The sequence below is a fragment of the Mirounga angustirostris genome, unplaced genomic scaffold, assembly GCF_029215605.1.
Source record: "Mirounga angustirostris isolate CCGP_5_RB_7025 unplaced genomic scaffold, mMirAng1.0.hap1 SCAF_12, whole genome shotgun sequence".
Classification (NCBI taxonomy): Eukaryota; Metazoa; Chordata; class Mammalia; order Carnivora; family Phocidae; genus Mirounga; species Mirounga angustirostris.
In genome coordinates, this window is record NW_026991720.1 from 77,630,333 (window position 1) to 77,650,277 (window position 19,945).

A 19,945-nucleotide genomic window follows, 5' to 3' on the forward strand; every position below is an offset into this window, starting at 1 on the left:
CACTTAAGTGTGGTTAAAAACTGTGGTGGTAATCCTGGGGAAAAAACCTGTCTTCATTCATTCATTCATTTTAAGTTTCTGTTTAAATTCCAGTTAGTTAACATAGAGTGTAATATTAGTTTCAGGTGTATGATATACTAATTCAACACGTCCATACAACACCCAGTGCTCATCATAGCAAGTGCCCTCCTTAATCCCCACCACCTATTTCACCCATCCCCTGCTCACCTCCCCTCTGATAACCATCAGTTTGTTCTCTATCGTGAACACTGTTTCTTTGTTTGCCTCTCTCTCTTTTTTCCCGTACACTTGTCTGTTTTGTTTCTTAATATGCCTGTTTGTTTTGTTTCTTAAATTCCACATGTGAGTAGAATTATATGGTATTTGTCTTTGACTGACTTATTTCGCTTAGCATAATACTTTCTAGCTCCCTCCGCGTCACTGCAAATGGCAAGATGAAAACACTGCTTTAGCTGGTCTTCAGAGAAGGCTTTTCCGGGGAAGTGATATTAAAATGGACTTTTATAAGAAAGGACCATCCAGAGGAGGTCAGATATATTCCAAGTAGAACGGATTCATTCTGAGGATAGTATTGAGATAATATGTGAAAGCACAGCATTAGCTGCTCATGAGCAGTGAAGTAGGTACTCAAATTTAGTATTCTAATTCCATTGCATTTCATTGATCTTTACACCCAGGAAAGGGTCCCAAACTAAATTTACTTGCAAAAGGAAAGTAGCAGATGGATATGATAAACACAAGTGGATTAGCATTCATAGACATTGGGTGGAAGAAGGCTAAATGTGAAAGAGGCTTTGAGCTGAGTCCTGAAAAAAGGAAAGGGAGAGACAGTTCTCACCCAAGACTTCATGCAGGAAGCTACATGGGCAGATCATACCCAAACTTAAGAGTTCAAACTCCCATCCATAACACTCTCCCCCTCCCACCCCCACTGCCCTCCCCACGCCCCCACCCCCACCAGCCAGTTTCAATCATGCAAGCTCTATTTTTGGTGCTGTTACCCTTATTTTTCAGTACTTCATTTTTTGAGCTCAGATCTCCTTCCCCTCTCTATTCTTGGAACCCAGGGCAGTCTTTGCTCCCTTGGTTATTCAAATCCTCTACCATATGGCATTTAGACCAACATTTTCCCAACTTTTTTTCACAACCATTCAAATACTTGAATCCTGTTATTTGATAGAGATGTCCATCTGCATTTTTAGGGCTCTGAATTTTTGTCCTTAATTAGGTTTTATGAACAAGTTGTAACTTTCCCTTCTATGTATTCCTTTTCAGTTTTGGCATCTCTGAATTAGGCCAAGGGCCATTTGACTGACCTTGGACTGGCTAACTTGAGTCAATTAAATTGCTTCTCCAAAGATGTAACAAAGAGCAGATATAATTAGAATTTCCTTAAGATGTCGTTACAGGCCTTATCATTATTTGAATGTTACTGTAACTTGCCTAAGATTAAATAATTAAAAATAAAGTGCCTGACATTTTCACCTTACTGAGTGATAACTGTTAATGAGTTTTATAAATTATGAATGAAACAATAATTGTTAGAGACATTGCAGTATTTACTTGTGAGTTTTTCTAAACTGTTTGTATTCAAAGGGAAGTAAAATTGCTTCAAAGAACAAACAAACCAAAGATATTTTGGATTTTGGATAGAGATAAGCAAATAAAATCAATATAAGATAATCAGATCATAGTTTCTATTTTTAAATGCATGCAGCTCCCATTATATTTTCATAAGGAAATTAATATTAAATCTCTTTTAAAAATGTGTTTAAAATATAACTTTATAACAGCTGAGCATATGTAAAGTGACACTGAGCACAATTTTCATTTCATTAGAATAATCTCTTATTATACTGGTAATCTATATTCTATAACTCTGAAAGAAAAAAAAAAAATATATATACATGTATGTATTTTTACCCTTACTGTTTTTTTAAAAACAATATGGAGGGCACCTGGGTGGCTCAGTCGGTTAATCCTCTGACTTTGGCTTAGGTCATGATCTCAGGGCCCTGGGATCAAACCCCACAACGGGCTCCCTGCCGAGCAGGGAGTCTGCTTGCCCCTCCGCTCCTCCCCCAGTTTATGCTCTCTCTCTCCATCTCTCTCTCTCTCCAAATAAATAAATAAAAGCTTAAAAAAATAAAAAAAACCCTAATAATATGGATTGAATATTTGTATCATCTTTGCAAAGGTACACATATATGCACATACATACACACCATGCACATGTGCATATATGCACACACGTGCTCACACAATTTGAGTAGAAAAACATGAAAATGGTGGAAAACTTTTATAGAGAGAGACAGAGATAGTGATTTATATGTCACATATATGCCACTTCAAAACATTGAAAAACAAAACTATCACTTGAACATATTTCTGCCAACCCCTATAAGTACGAGGTTTTTTGTTGTTTTTACTTATTGTTTTGCTTGATTATATTTTTAGATTGAATTAAGTGAAATTTTGCTTCTTTAAATTCTTTACCAACAAAGAATTAAAAGGAGTATTTTTTAAAAGACGCTTTATTCTAATGACTAGGTGGTAAGTAAAAGAAAATCCCACTCTAAATCATAGTTAAAATGATAGCTTTTAAATATTGGTACAACTACAATGATTCTTTTTTTCCCCCTTTTAAGTAAATGTTTCAGGTCTGGAAGATAATCAGGTATCTCCTAGGTTGTTGTTATTAAGGTAATTCTATTTGTGATTCCTGAATTCTTGACAGCATTGTGTCAAAATAAGCCAGTGTATAATCTTAATGAATCTTTATTTTGAAGGCTTATGTTATCTTAAGAAGTTAAATTATCTTTGTGATACTATCTTAGAATTACTGTACGATAATAATGATTAAAGGATAATTTCTATTTTTAACAGGGTCTAGACATTATGGTATTGAAGATAAATGATGAAAAGTGAGATAACATTTTGGGGAAAAAATATCCTCTATAAACAGAGATTAGAAGATTTATTAAAATTGGTTTCTGGTGCTCAACAAATTCTCAGTGCTTGGGTATCTTTTCAGAACACTTACCCACTAATCAAAAACCTGATTCTCTGATGCTTGTAATTTTAGTTTTATTGCTACATTAACTACGATGACACGCTTCACTTTACAGTAATGTGACTGAACAATCAATTCAACTTAGAATTATATGATTTACAATTAATAGCTGAAAATGTAGAACAAAACCATTAAAACATGTTTTAGAGATTTGTATTCCTTTGCAAAGAGAAGAAAGGAATCTGCAACTACTATTTTTAGTGTTAAGTTCTTAAGAAAAAATTAGAGTCGAAACTATTAAGAGCAAATAATTGAAAACAGTGGAAAGTCGGGCTCTGTATGTTGGTCAGCCGCTCGGGGCCCTTTAGTGCTCCCTGAGCACTGTGGCTCTGTCTTCTGAGCTCTCTGCTCAGTTCGTATCTCCTGGAGATATGCAGTTATCTTATCTCTTTACAGAACTACCTTCAGTGCCACACCTTGCCAGACATACAGAGAGCCCTTTGTAAATTATGTGTGTAATGAACAAATAACTAATGAACAATACCTACTCTGTGCTAACTTTGGAACTTTCATTTAGATTTCAAAGAAGACATAAAAATTGCTTCCACGTTTCATCACTCTTTAAGTAACTCCCTCCTTTCTGAAGCCTCTACAAATGTATTGAAAATCAATTTTAGAAACATTTAGCTCATGATTTGCTTTAACTCATCACCCAATAAGCTGGTTCAAGGTAAAAAAAAAAAAAAAAATAGAACCCTGTAATAATCTTCCTCCTCTTTAAATCTTATTTACTTAATATAGAAGAATTCTGTATTTTCTTTTTCTTTTTTTATAGAATTCATACCAATAAGGTATTTAGATCAGAACAAATATCTATAACTATTTGTTCTAAATTTATTTCTGAAATGTGATTGAAACTTATTGTCATAAAAAACAGAAAAGAATAGCATCTGACATATTGAAAAGACTCAAAGAAGTATTAATCTAGACTAGAGACCAAGTAAAATGAGCTAAAAGTTAAACCCACTGACAGATCATGGATATGTATTCTGCATACCCTTCATTTTCAGTCCAGTGATACAAGGTTGTCCTTTGTAAAATCACTATAATATTCAAGAATCAGCAAGTATAGAGTTAGAGTTTTGCATGATGAAAGAATTCTGGAGATTGGTGGCACAAAGTGAATATACTTGACAATATTGAACTATAAAAATGCCTAAGATGGTAAATTTTATGTTATGTCTACTTTATCACAATTAAAAATAATAATAAAAATGAATCATCAAGAAAAAAAAAATACCTTGAGAGAGGGTGCCTTGAGTACACAAACCCAAATCAGAAGCAAACTACCATGAATTCAAGATGACAGACATTTTTATAGGAGAGAAAAAGAACACACTGGCTTCAGTGTTTTTGCTACTAATGGTTAAAAATAAGCAAACAAACAATTAAAAAGCAACTGGAAGAGGGACGCCTGGGTGGCTCAGTCGGTTAAGCCTCTGCCTTCAGCTCAGTTCATGATCCCAGGGTCCTGGGATCGAGTCCCGCATTGGGCTTCCCTGCTCCGCAGGGAGCCTGCTTCTGCCTCTGCCTCTGCCTCTCTCTCTGTCTCTCATGAATAGATAAAGAAAATCTTGGGGCGCCTGGGTGGCTCAGTCGTTAAGCGTCTGCCTTCGGCTCAGGTCATAATCCCAGAGTCCGGGGATCGAGCCCCGCATCGGGCTCCCTGCTCTGCGGGAAGCCTGCTTCTCCCTCTCCCACTCACCCTGCTTGTGTTCCCTCTTTCACTGTGTCTCTCTCTGTCAAATAAATAAATAAAATCTTTAAAAATAAATAAATAAATAAATAAATAAATAAATAAATAAATAAATAAATAAATAAATAAATAAATAAAATCTTTAAAAAAAAAAAGCAACTGGAAGAAACTTTCAACTTTCCCACCAGTTGTGGTGTTCTGTTTCCTCTTCATTTATTTAGGACCTCGTGATTCTGGGTTGATGATTGACTATTGTCCATCAGCTTATGCATGGCCCATTTTGATTAATTTATTTACTAATCTGCATTACTCAGTTGTTTTAACTTGTGCATCAAATACCTGAAAAAGGCACCACCCAGAACAAAAGCTAAGATCTAGTAAAAACTGTTTCTTACCACAATTTAAGCCTTCTTTTTTCCAATCTGGGGCAACCATCATTCTAAATCCCATATTCATTACTCTCATGTTCTTCTTTTTACTTATTCCATCTACTCATATACCTTAAAAGTGTCTATTTTATTTTAGTTTTTTTTTTTTTTTTAACATTGTTCTGAGGGGATTGTTCTGTTTGTAATTTGGGGGACTGTACTTTTTTACCTAATAACGAATTGCTAAGATCCACCCATACTATTTTTTATTGCTGTGGTCTATTTATATTCTATGGCTGGCAAATTTTCAAAATTGTATGAAAGTATAATTGCCATGATTTAAGCCATTTTTGAATAAATGGCATCTTTAGGTCCTTATTGCGAACCACATCAATGTTAGCTCATCACTTGAGCCTACTGCTGGCTCTACCAACCTGCCTAGATACATCTTTGGACTATAATTTGCAGCCTGTTAAAATGTGCTCTGAATGAACAACCTTGCTTCATTTAAAAATCTTAGTAATTTTATTGAATTTGTCTATTAAGAGAGTTTGAGTGGTATTCTCTATTCTTCTCTATGTCTCTATTATTCAGAGACATAAAACCCTAAAATTTTACTATGAAGATAATCCATATAAATATTGGTGACTTCTAAGTCATTTGTGAATTCCAGGTTTAACAAGACTCTTTCAGTGCATTCCCTCAGGATATTTTCCTTTTTCCTCACCCTATTAAGACATTTTCTGCTAACATTGGTGAGAAATATAATCAAAGTTTGTCAGGAACTCTTGGAACATATATTATAAGCAACTCAGAGCTAACTCTTGTTTCTTCTTGCCTGTAGCTTAGCAGAGAGCGTTTCTTTCTTTAAGCTAATGGAGTAAAGTAACTGTTTGAATCTTATTTTGCAAAACCTTCTTGACAGAGTTGCTAAACTTTGTTAAAAACAAAAGAAAAACAAAACAAAACAAAAAAAAACAACAAAAGAAAAACCTGTATGATAAATTCAAGACAGTTAAAACATGATTAAAAGCTACCAACCAAGGGATTTGCCGCCCTTATCCTTAATCATTTGCCCAAATAATAATTACTATGTGGTGATTGAGACCCCTTACTTCAGAGAGACTTGGGTCATATTTTGGCTTTGCCAGTGACTATGTTTGTGGCATGTTACTTGACATGTTACCTAATGGCTGTATGGATGAGTTTTCTGAAGTGAAAATAGGGAGAGTAAATACAGCCATCTCATGGGGTCATTGTGAGATTTAAATAAGATAATACATAAAAAAATGTTTAAGTGACAGATGCATCTGAGCTCTATACATGTTAAATTTGCCAGCAAACCCACACTGGTCTTTGACTTGGAGTGATAACTTTGCTTGTAACAAAGTGCTGTTTCACACACTTCCCTGGACACATTTATAATGCCCCACCACTCTGAGTAAGTACAGAAAAACAGCGTAAATAGAATCTCTTGCTTAAGCAAATGCTATTCTGAAATTCTATCAACATCATGATAAGAATTTATGAACTTCTCAACATAATTTATCTATTATTAAATACATTTAAAAAGAAATTAGAAGACTGAAATATACAAATGAGTGGTTCTATAGTTTTTCTTAGAAATTTTTTTAGGGTGGCTTTGGAAAATATCTAAATCTCAAAAGTCTTACATCATATCTAACATAGTTTTAGCCTGATACCCACTCTTTAATTCAACACACTCATTTTCCTAATTAGAATTGTAGGGTGTTTTAGATATTCAGATTCTGACACACTTTGAAATGTTTTACAGATTTATTGGCCCGCTGCAAAGGAACGAGTGGAATTATGTAAATTAGCTGGGAAAGATGCCAATGTAAGTATGAGACTTTAAAAATATCTCTGTTAAACTGGTACTGATATGATAATAAATATTTATATTGGTTTTTATTGAATTAATGGCATTGGGGTATTATTTTTAAGACTGCATAAACATTCTGTGTAAAGATTAAGAAGATATAAAATATTTCTATCTTGCCAAAAGGAATGCCATTATCCTCAGAAATTTAGAAATACTATGTATGTGGGGGTATAACTCAGGGGTAGAGCATTTGACTGCAGAAATTTAGAAATACTAGACTTTCTAAAGTGTTAATTCTGGATATCATTATTTTCTTCACACAAATCTCAGAAATGCACTTAAATATAAAAAAATAAATCATCAGAAAATATAGGATTCTATATTTTTCATTTATATGCCTGTATTTTGCAAATGCACATAAAATCATGAGCATTTTAGCATCACAAACATATAATTGATATTTAAGTTAATTTGGATTAAAATTAAACTTATAGCATCCAGAAGAAAAATTTCAAGAGTCGACATCATAGAGATAATAAGAACAATTGGGTGCAAATGAATGACGTAACATTCTGGAATAAGAACTAGAAATAATTTACTCTAAAATTCGCTTAAGCATAATTACATGAAATAACTTATAAAGGATAAATAATGGGGTTCTAATAGAAACTTCTGGTTTAAGCTGCCTTAAGGGTCAGAGAAAACCTATAGATACACGCAACCAACTTAATTGCTTTGGAGGCATCCTGTCTGAATTGCTTTCACATTGTCCAAGTTGTTCTGCATTCTCCCCCACATTGCGTTGTCTGTTTTATCTCCAGCAAATGACTGAAGAGTGTTGTGGTTCTTTCTGCCTCTTCTCCTCATCTCCAGATGCTCTGTGTTCTGCCCTGACTTCTTGCACTGTGGTGATAGGGAGAATTGCTTTCTCTCTCTCTCTCTCTCTCTTTTTTTTTTCGCAAAGTAAATTACTTCCTGAATGTAACTGAAGATGAAAAGAGGTTCAAAACTCTTCAGAAACGTGGATATCTTGAGGCGTCTTTTGCAACATTCTCTAATGTTGCTGTAAACACAGTAACCCAGGGGTATTAAGCTGAGCAATGCCTTTATATTTAAAAACAACAAAGAGTGTGTGTTATAGGAAGGCATAATTAGGTACAAAAATTCTCACTTTATCAATGTGATAAAAATAAAACAATGTGACACATGATGCCTCATATAATTGAGGGAAAGTTTAGGAAACTAAGAATTTGAGACCACTGGTTTGCTCACCCATTTGTTCATGTATTTATTTATTCAACAAATATGTATTAAGAACCTAAATATGTAAGTAAATATGTGTATGAAAGGATACAGTTTCTACTATCATGGAGCTTTTAATACATAGTAACAAAATGATCAAAACAAAAGAAACTTTTGATTATGCCCTATTTTGTTTTCTTTCAGTATTAAATGTTATCTTTTCAAGCACATTTATGTTAACAGAAATATATCAGAGGGTATTAACATCAAAAGCAACAGAAAACAGTTTTTACATTTATTTTACTTGAAATGAAAAAGATCAAACTATTCTATAATATATTCTTCTTCCTCCCATGTCTCTAATCTCTTCACCCTGTTCAATATCTTAACTGAGCAGGTGCTCGGGTCTGCAAATCCTCAATACTTTTTTGGACTTGTGGGGAAAAAAAAAGATGCATTGGTTATGAGAGTTTTCAAAATTATTTTAATAACAGTACAAACATAACATAAACAGCGTGAACACTTCAATATTTTGTGTTTTACCAGTATTGACTGTTTAAAAAGGAGGCAAGTAGGAAAAGGTGGTTTAAATTTCACCCAATAAACTAATGCCCATGTTCCCATGGAGTAGATGAGGGATAAACACTCAAGGTCAAACCATCAGTGGAGGTTTTAATTGTGACAGTGTTCTCATTTCAGTATGTTCACTAAATCTGGTTATATAGTAACTCAGTTGCCCCTCTGATTAAGTTAAAGCAAAGGGTGATAAACTTTTCTGGAGGTGGTATCCTGGAGCATGTAGGACCGAGTATATGGAACCTATTCTTGCAATTCATTTGTATTTGGGAGCTACTAATCACCTTTAACCTTTAAGCACACCTACTGCCAGCTCAGGATTAGAGATATGGGGAGCTTTTCTCTTTTCACTGCAAACTGTAAAGTTTGATGTTGAATCATGTAGGGATAATACAATTCTCTGTCTCCTTCTTTTTAATCTGTCACTTTAAAATAATAGTATATTTTAGCATTACTAAGAATGGCTAACACTTTTATAGCACTTACCCTGTTCCAGGAACAGCTTCCAATGCTTTATAATCTCGTTTAATCCTTATAACAATATTACAGGCTACATTTTATTATTATTCCTCATTTTGTAGATGAGAAGACTGAGGCCAGAAAAATTAAATGGCTTGCCCAGTATCACATATCTAGTAAATAGTGAAGCCAGAAATTGAATCCAGAAGTCTTGCCCCATAATCGGTGCTCTTACACAACACTGTGATCTACACATAAAGGTCTGAACTCTACGTATAAGTTTTGTTTTTTTTTTAAGATTTTATTTATTTATTTTAGAGACAGAGAGCGTGAGTGGGGGGGTGTGGAACAGAGAGAGAAGGACAAGCAGACTCCACAATGAGAGAGGAACCCAATGAGGGGCTCGTTCTCAGGACCCTGAGATCATGACCTGAGCTGAAACTAAGAGTCAGACGCTTAACTGACTGAGCCACCCAGGCACGCTTGTCACACAAAGCTTTCTATAACCTGACCCCTCCTTACGTCAAAGTCCCATCCCCCCACCCCGCAACCCCTGTTGGTACTTCACACTCTGGAAAGAACTGCCTAGAGTTCTTTTTTTTTAATTAATTTTTATTGTTATGTTAATCACCATACATTGCATCATTAGTTTTAGATGTAGTGTTCCATGATTCATTGTTTGTGCATATCACCCAGTGCTCCATGCAGAACGTGCCCTCTTTAATACCCATCACCAGGCTAACCCATCCCCCCACCCTCCTCCCCCCTAGAACCCTCAGTTTGTTTTTCAGAGTCCATCGTCTCTATGTATAAGTTCTGAAAACCTTATCCCTCAAACTGTCCCCCTCAAATCACTTCTCTCTACACTATCCTCATAATAGAGATCCTCAGTTTATAGCGTTGCATAGATTTCAGCCGACAGAAAACTGAGACAAGTGTGTGGTTTTATTGACCTCTTTTATTACCTTTGGCATTCCCCTCTCTCCTCCCTTCTCTCTAGTAATTTTTACCTACTTCCCAAGAGTGTTTTTAGGATTAACAAGTGTTTGGAAAGACTGTCCCTTTACACAAAGGTACTATATAACTGAAAAATAGTGAATTATTTACCATAATGAAAGTTAGCTAATTGGGGTGGGAGGGAGTGGAAGATGAGGAAACAAAAGAGAACTATTCCCCTTTCTTGACCACAGTCTCCAGTTTAGTTCAAAGAAAGGAAATAGTGACAGGAAGCTATTTCATAGTATTTTGTTTCTGCTTAGAATATTATTCAAAAGAAAGTCACTAAAGAAATGTCCTTAGTCCTGACTATAAAGAGTGGAGACAACAACTCAGTCCAGGCAAAAGAACGCACAGGATGTGGGCAGCCTGGGTTGTGTTTGTCATCTTAACCCCAGAGGCACACAACCTTGTCAATGGAGACATGACATAGACTTCAAGGATCTTCCATCGCCCAAGTTCTATGATTACATTCTTTCTTTCTTCTTTTTTAAAGAACGTCTAAAAGCAAAACAAAGTGCTCATTGTAGAAAGTTTGCAAATTACATGGAAGTCATCTGTAAATATCTCCTCCCCCATGAACATTACCCAGAGATAGCTGGTGACGTTTTGATGTTTATTCTTCTATCTTATCTATTTACTATTTTTCAGAATGAAATCATTGTATACAGAGTCCCCTAAAACATTTTTTTTTCACTTTGCAAACTGCCATGAGCATTTTCCCATGTCATTAAATTCCTTTTTATAACACTACTTTTAATAGCCACACTGCATTCCTTTATATATTATTTCATCAATCCTCTATTGTTAGAAGTTTGGTTTATATCCAGGTTTTAGCTATTATAAGTGATGCTTCACATGAAAAATCTTATATGTAAATACTGCAAACATCTTTGAATATTGAGTAGAATTACTGGTCAAGGATATAATTTTGGGTTTTATTTTTTGGGACATGAAATTTTTTTTGCACATTGCAAAATTACCCTCCAGTAAGTTTATGTGTTCTCTGCTTTAACCAGCAGTGCATGTTCATGAGAGGGTATATTTTGCCATACTCTTGCTAATAATAGTGGGTACAACATAGGTTAATATTTAATGCTGATACGTAAATGAATAAAATAAATGTATTTAATCTTTGCCAACAAAAGGAAAATTATTTTTGTTATTTTTGCCTGAAATTCTTTCATTACTATAAATACTAAATATTTTATGTAGTTGTAAAATTAGGGCTTATTTTTTGGAATATCATATCCCTATAATTTATAATTTTAAGTTTTAGTGTTTGCCTTTTCCTTACTGGTTATTTACAGATTTTCAGGATATACATATATATATATATAAAATATATTATTATACATATTTAAGATATATATATGTGTATAAAATATATTATTACTTTGTGATCAACTTACTTAAAAATATTTTTCCCAGTTATTTGATATATACACTTTTACATGTTTAAATAGGCATACCTCTCTTTTTTTTCTTTAAAATATTTTCCTCTGTCTTGCCATGACAGCTAGTTTTTGCTCTGTAGAAATTTCTACTTTAGATCTTCCATTTTTAAGAGAGAAGTGTAATGTGGGGATTATCATGTACTTATTTTGAAGTGTGGACAACTCATTAAAATATTTTCAACACTAAGACCTAAGCAGATACCTGTAAAGACTGGAAAATTTTTTTTAAGATTTATCTCTTTATGAGAGAGAGAGCATGCATGTGCGTGTGAGCGAGGGAGGGGCAGAGGAATAGGGAGAGAGAGAATCTTCCAGCAGACTCCCCGCTGATCACAGAGCAAAGCTGGGCTTGATCCCAGGACACTGAGATCATGACCTTAGCCTAAATCAAGAGTGGGCCCTTTAACCAGCTGATCCACTCAGACACCCTTGTACACTGGATTCTATCCTGAGGTCTGTTAGCACCGTCGCACTGTGAAAAGTCTGTGGTGATAACCAAAAATGTTTGATGATCACTCTATTCTGCAAAATATACTAAAAATAAAAACAAACTATATTTCTAAATCATGAATGTCTCTTCATACATAACCTAAATAAATTAAAATTAGCAATTATAAGTTATCAGAAATATATATAAAGCTGTATTAGATTTAATTGGACTATATATAAGTCTAGAGAATTTCTGTGTTGTATTTCTGTGTTGCTTTTTTTTTCACATATCTAGGTTGAAACTAGAATTCCAAGTTTTAATACATAATACAAACATATATTAGCCTTTTCTTCCAAGTATTAATTCAGTTTTACATCTGTCTTATTTATTTAATTACATATAGTGTATAAATGTATATGTGAGGTAAAATATTGAAGCATTACTTGAGAGAATTAAAAAGTCGATACTAGTTTTAAATCTTCTCCTTCTCTCTTTCTTCCGATGGGAATGTTGGTAGGTGGGGAAGGGAGTAGGTGGGAAGAATAAGGAAAGAAGGAGAAATTCATATTTTTCCAAAGTTGAGCCTATTACTCGCTAAATTGAAATGTTTGCTCACATGCAACCACACTTGCAGTTGTGGGGAATAGCTAACAAATAAGCCAGCTTTCAGGGAAAGTTCGAAAAGCTGCTTCTCAAAATTATCTTTTTTCATGCCTCACAGAATTACACTACCGTGAATAGCCATGCAGAACGCTAAGTGAATTAAATCAAGTTAATCATTGCTCCTGCTATTTAAGCCAAACTTGATCTTGTAGGATCTCTGTTCTGAGGTTTCTCATCCATCAGGCAACCAGTGCCTTTTCCTTGCCTCCAGGCTGCTTTAGAACTACCCTCTATCAACTTCATTACAGAACACTTTGAGCAGAACTGACTTTTTTGTAAAGTGTCAGACAATTCAGGACTCACCCATAAATTGTTCTATTCCATGTCACCCGAATCTGGGAGATGGAGGAATTTCATAAATCCTTGTGAATATCTCACCAAGTCAGAAAACTAGCATAATAAATTACTTTCCAGGGCTGGCTGCATTTTAATAAAGTACTCCTAGAAAAGTTAAAGGATGTGAAATATTTTAGGTGTGATTCAGAGCTTTTTCTTTATAATCAGTAACATTATATCTCCTATGTGTATAAAATTTCACCCTGGGCCTTATTAGCCTTTTTAAAAACAGTGCTGTGTCTCTCATAGTCCTTCATCTTTCTGACTCCATAATTTATAATCTGGAAAGGAAGTTGTTTTATTTCTTTATACAAATATTTATTTCAAAATCTTGTAAAATTGCTGTCATAGCGTGGGCTACTGTAACAAAATCTCATAAACTACAGACATTAAACAACAGACATTTATCTCTCACAGTACTGAAGGCTGAGAAGTTCAAGATCAAAGTGCTGGTAGATTTGGTGCTTGATGAAAATTCTCTACCTGGCTTGCAGATGGACATCATCCTGTTGTATCTTCACATGGCAGGGGGCAGAGATAGAGAAAGAGAGGGAGGGGGAGAGAGGGAGAAAGAGAGAGTTCTGTCTCTTCCCATCATGATGATCCCAATCTCAGGATCTTTTCTAAAGCTAATTACTTCCAAAGGCCCCACCTCCTATTACCATCCCTCTGGGGGGGCGAGGGGTTAGGGTTTCAACCAATGAATTTTAGAGGACACAAGTACTCGTTCATAAAAATTACCCTCTAAATTCTATGACTATTTGTTAAAACAGCTTTTTAAAAAATGATGAAATAATTGGGCAGCGAGTCAGTCCGTCCTCACTCCAGCAATGTAATTCTACTCTTCCCCTCCCTGGGTACTGTTCCTGGTATAGATCTCACCCTTGTATAAAGCTCTTGGTGGGGGAAAGACCAAGAAATAAAAGTCCCTTCAGTGAGCATGAGTGAGTAAAATAAAAGCTGGAGAATATTAAAACCTCTCATTCTAGTGATAAAGCCATCATTACAGTTTATCTGGTGATCACAGACTTTTTTAACCTTTTTGTCTTGGCTTTCTCATATTATGGTGTCTCTATTATTTGTTCAAAATCATTAGTATGACATATGTACTGTCTGAATTAGATTTTCATCTGAGATTGCCTAACATGATGTTAAAGAATATGAAGCTAGGGGCGCCTGAGTGGCTCAGTCATTAAGCGTCTGCCTTCGGCTCAGGTCATGATTCCAGGTCCTGGGATCAAGCCCCACATCAGGCTTCCTGCTCAGCGGGAAGCCTGCTTCTCCCTCTCCCACTCCCACTGCTTGTATTCCCTCTCTCGCTGTTGTCTCTCTCTGTCAAATAAATAAATAAAATCTTAAAAAAAAAAAAAAGAATATGAAGCTAGTCCTCTATGGTGCCTTTGTGCAAATAGAAAATAATTTCTCTCCATCAGACACCTTGACAGAAAGGTGGAAAACTGACATAATATGTTTTTGTTAAACAAGACTATTTGCCAGAAAACTGTCTTAGTGAATTTAAAGTGTTCCTTTCTTAAGAGACTGCATATAATGAATGTTTGAGAACATATACAAAATATATGAAAATATTCAGGATAGTAAAGATGTCTGTAGTGTAACTTGCACATCCTTAGATGTGCCTTTTTTTCCCCCTTGGCATACAACCTAAGTAACTATATGCAGTGCCATTATTAGAGAATGCTTAGTCTGCCTACCTGATAAAGAAATATCCTTTCCTTGTGTAGCTCTCTGAGAGACCAGTAATGATGCTGTCCTTTCATACAATCTGAAGCAACTGCTTTGTTTATAGAAAGCAGAGAACAGAAGATTCGATGAGTTCATTGTAACATTCTTCTGTGGTAGAATGTACACATTTTATTAACTGGGATCTATGAATTCTCGAGACATAAAATTGCAAGGCTAGCTGGCCAAGGGAAGTACTAGAGACTAGGAACTCTTTACCACAGTTATGCAGGTATAGCTTTTCACTCTAAAATCTGAATAGCCACTGGGATATTGATCTTTTATATATATCCAAATCAGGGTAAATAATAATTATTAATATTATATTATTTAACTTAATCCTGTCAGTTAAGTTGCTGTCTGCTTTCTGAAAATTGTATTTAATTCTAAAAACCACCCTACCAGTTAGGTCATTGTTTTTTGTCTTTTGGGTTCTTTTGTAATATATTCCTTCTTAACAACTCTTACAATAAGAGTGACCCATTAGGTCAACGTCTGACTGGTGAGGAACGCATGGCCATTCAGGTAGGGAAGAACTAGACTTTTTCTATGAATCCCAGTGGTTTCTTAGGTTTATACCTTTCTTGGTGAACACTTCCCCATCTCCTAGATAAAGTCAATCCAGAATAAAAGTATACTCCAGCCCGGTGTTTTCTCAGGGATTTTGGGGTCCAGGAACCATGAAGCCAATAATCATGTAAAGGTAAGGAATTACTTATAGGAGATAAATCAAAAATAATGTATAATAACAGAAATGACTACTCTGAAAAATTAAGAGTCACTACTTGTAACTAATTAGGGGATAGATAATATATGTTATAATGATAATAATGCAAAGAAATATTTTTAGGACCAAGCACATGCAAAGCAAGCAGAGATATAAAAATCTCTTCAAAAATTTGACTTGGTGTTAGAAAATGCAGGGGAAGAACAAGAGATTCTTGGAATAAAGAGAAATTAAATTGATTTTTAAAGGCTCTGTGACATTAAAAATAGTTGGGAATAAAGTGGTAGTGCATTCCATCCAATAAAAATGGAATACATAGGTGGGAATACACAAGTGTGTTCATGTTTTGTTCAGTGTAGCTGAGACAGTTGATGTTGTCAACAGTGGATCTATAATGTGATAGACAATGTGGGAATATCAGAACATGACAGGTTTTGTTCTTAGGTAATTCCTGAAAGAAGGTATGGATATCTCATTCTGTTGATATCCATTCCGTAGGCCCCGCTGAATATCTATAGAGATGTGCACTCTTGCATTCTGATTAGTTCAACACCTGTAAAACTTCAGAAAAGCTTCAATCATTCATTTAAGTCACAGTTTCTAGTTTGTTTTGCTTCCTTTGCTAAGTCAGATGTTTAAGCATGTCTCATGAATCGTTTTCATTTTTGCTGTTTTTCTTGATGATTTATCTACTTGGAAAACAGGTGGTATGAATGATGATCTTTCAACAACATGAATTGCGTGCTAATGCTTTTATTTTTTTTTTATGTCCAATAGACAGAATGTGCAAATTTTATCCGCGTACTTCAACCCTATAACAAAACTCACATTTATGTGTGTGGAACTGGAGCATTTCATCCAATATGTGGTTATATTGATCTTGGAGTCTACAAGGAGGTAATATAATGAAATAGCATGAAAACAATTAGTTATAATACCTTGTCACTTAATGTCTTTGACATAAAACAGGCAGATATGAATATAAAGTTTGAATCATATAGTTTATGAATCACATAAGAACTCATGTTCCCAACCACCTTACAGATTGCCATTTTGATTACACACTTTATCTACCCAATAAAAAGTTTTTTGATTAGAAGTTTTTTAATGAGATGATCAAAATTAAAAGTGTAAAATGTTGAAAGTGTTTGTTTTCTATAGACTCTGTGTATGTTCTTATTTTCTTTTGCGTTTCCATTGTAATTAGATCTATATTAGTTGCTGTTAGTAAAAATCCACATCCCATATGACCTTGCAGTGGAATTGTATCTTATAAATAATTTCATTTTTCCCATCCAGCAAATTTGACCTGTTATATATGGTTACACACTAAGTACAGATAATTTTTTTTTCTTAAAATTATATACATAGTCATTAGCACACTGAATTCATTATTTCTGCTGGGCCGAATTGCCATAGTGCAAATAAAAATGTACTAGATTAAGAGGAATATATTCCAGCTATCAATGAGCATTTTAATAAATGAGAAACATGCAGATTTCAGTAGTTTAATTAGTAGCTGATACATTAAAGTGCCTTCTTTGTATCATGGACTATGCCAGGCACTTTACATGGATTGTCTCTGAAATTTAACAACGCTTTTAATTGAAGTTAGTACCTTTATAAGTCCCAACTTACAAGTTAGTAAAACTTGAGTCTCAGTGGAATTAAATAACATGCCTAAAATCACCCAGCTAATAAGTGGTCTGGCAAGGAATTGAACCAAAGCAGTCTGTCTCTAGAGCAAGCATGCTCAACTGAGCTTTAGAGTACATACCCTAAATTGTTTCTTTGTATGGGTTTGATGAGTTGTACTGTCATCCTTATGTTTATGTATATACTACTTGTGAATAACCACACATATTTGCAGGATAATTCGCTGTGTGTTTGAAAGTAAAGTCTGGGTTTATGGAACAGGTTTCTTTACATTGATTTAACTGATTCATGCAGAGATCAAACCCACAGCTGTGGCTGGATTAATTTTCCTCTCTAACCAACTTGTCTAACCAGCCCATTCTCAACTGTTTGAAAATAAAGCAACCCTCATAGTTAAATCTCCGAACCACTAGGAGACTTGGCAACTTGAATCCATCATTCTTTGTTGCTGGTGTAATGTTCTCTTGCCTAGCTTTGATGAAGGGTAATATATAACATAGGGTGTAATTATATTAGATAGCCCCACAGCCTGGATGTGTTTTGAGGCCTGAGGCTAAAGGCCAAACTCACAACTTGCTGAGGGGTGCAAATAGTGTTCTTTAACTCCTGAAAGTCACAAGTGCTGAAAGGGAATTTAGATGGAGCTAATTACTTAGCTTGGGGCTGTCAAGAGGGCCTGGGACAGTCAGATTTACAAGGTCTGTGACTCAGAGAATTATGGGTGAGCTGGGAGGTGAGCCTGGTGATTTTTCCACCGGTCAAGAATACAGGTAATTGTATGGCAACGCTGCTTGAAGATTCTTAACTTTTTTCAATGAATTATTAGTCCCAGGAATCATTGCTCTTCCAGAGGGAATTTAGAAGGCTCTTCCATTTTCAAATAGATGAGGTTTCTCCTGATGGGGCTGGAAAGAGGGACCGGCAATATGTAAGAGGGATGCAAAAGGGAAGTGTGGGAAGTCCCCTTCCTGGGAAATCCTGGGACAGTGAGAGGAAAGAGGAGAAAAGCTCAAATGAATCCCAGATTTCTGTCCTTGGCAGTGAGTTAGAGAGTGGTGTTACTGAGGTGAGAATAGTAACAAGTTTGCGAGGGAAACGGTGAGTGAGTCTTATATGTTCTGCATTTGCAAAATGTTCGGTTAGGTCATGCCAAGCCGGCAGTGGGATCCGGATTTCAGGACAGGAGTCAGGGCAGTTGTCAACAGCTAATCGTTGGAGCCTGGGCAGCCAGAGTTTGAATTATGGCTTCGGTCAGTTACCAGCTCCGTAGTCTTATGCGCCCTGCATAAACTCTTGAAGCTTCTGTTTATTCAGCAAAATGAGGATGATAATAATAGTAACTATCTCACAGAGTTATTTGAAGGATAAAATGAGAAAATGCTTGTATGGGCTTTGGCAGAGCCCTTGCTTCATTCCAGTCACTTACCACTTACGACTCAGCCGTACTAGGCAAGAGGAACACGAAAGGCAGCAAGGATTTGGAAAGTGTGTATGTAAACTTCATGGAAAAATAATGTCTGCGACGTGTGTATGCATGTATGTGTATGTATAAATGTGTGTGTATATGCGTGTGTGTATACATGTGTGTATGTATAGATGTGTTTGTGTGTGTGTATGTATATATATATTCTGTATGTGTAAATATATACATTTATTCTGTGATACCAGCAATGCCTGTTATTTGTTTAGTAATTACACTGGAAGGATGTTCTCTCCTCTGGGATCTCCCCTCTGCTGCCAGAAATCTCATCTTTAAATGGGGGTGGTATTAACAATAACTCAGCCTAGTTGCCTGATAACTAAATGTTTTCCTATCATGCTCATCTCTTTACTTCAACAATATACGCTGGTATGTTTTGCTTACTTAATTACGCTGAAGGAATTTTCTTATAAAACTGAAGTTGTCTCAAACGTTAGTGTCCTGTAATTCAGTCAGTTTATCTCCCAAAGTCCACTCAGTCAACCATTATTTTTTACAGAATTTTCCTCGTGATGTCCTTGACTCTGGCTTAAGGAAACTCTCTTTCCTGATAATTCCTTTCTCCAGGAGATTATAAGAGAGACCTTGTCCTAAGCCTTCAAGATATCAATGTTATGGGCTTATCTTGAGAATGTAATGAAATGTTGCATCTTAAAAACAGAAGTCTGTACAGTTAGGAGGGTTTATCTAGTACTTTTCATCAACTGTGACACTCTCCTATTTTCTTGGTCTTTCCTTTTTAACTTTTTACTCTAATCTTCTGGCATGCTGGGATTCAGTTTACTTTTTCCCATTACAATATCCTATTATAGGCTTTAGAGTCAACAGTTCTGTTTGATCTGTGGAAAATAATGTGCCTTTAATGATATTTAAACACACACGAGTGCCACTGTCTACAGGTGTTTTTTTCCCTGACATCTCTGTAGCCTCATTCGCAGTTGGGAAGCATGCCCTAAATGGGTTCTCACTGTACCTTTTCCATGCCAAGGTTCCACTATCACAGCTTGTTATTAGCTGGCCTGTTCCAACTAAACATACTTGGATTTGATCATATTACATGGTCATGGTGAGTCTATAAATTGATTTTAACACATTTTTAAATCCATGAGTTTGAAATTCTGAGGTGAGATTAGTTAATAGCATGAACTTTGGGGACAGCCCTGAGAGTTCAAGCTACTGCTT

At 35.4% G+C, this 19,945-nt stretch overlaps 1 protein-coding gene across 4 annotated transcripts in view; it reads left to right on the forward strand.

The window, feature by feature from the left end:
- SEMA3D (semaphorin 3D) overlaps nucleotides 1-19,945 on the forward strand; it is a 271,318-nt gene that overhangs the window by 104,719 nt on the left and 146,654 nt on the right. For all 4 annotated transcript variants that reach the window (XM_064575343.1, XM_064575344.1, XM_064575342.1 and 1 more), the window contains 2 exons: nucleotides 6,954-7,016; nucleotides 16,405-16,524. In XM_064575343.1, coding sequence (XP_064431413.1) covers nucleotides 6,954-7,016; nucleotides 16,405-16,524 — 183 coding nt within the window. The remainder of the gene's footprint in view (nucleotides 1-6,953; nucleotides 7,017-16,404; nucleotides 16,525-19,945) is intronic.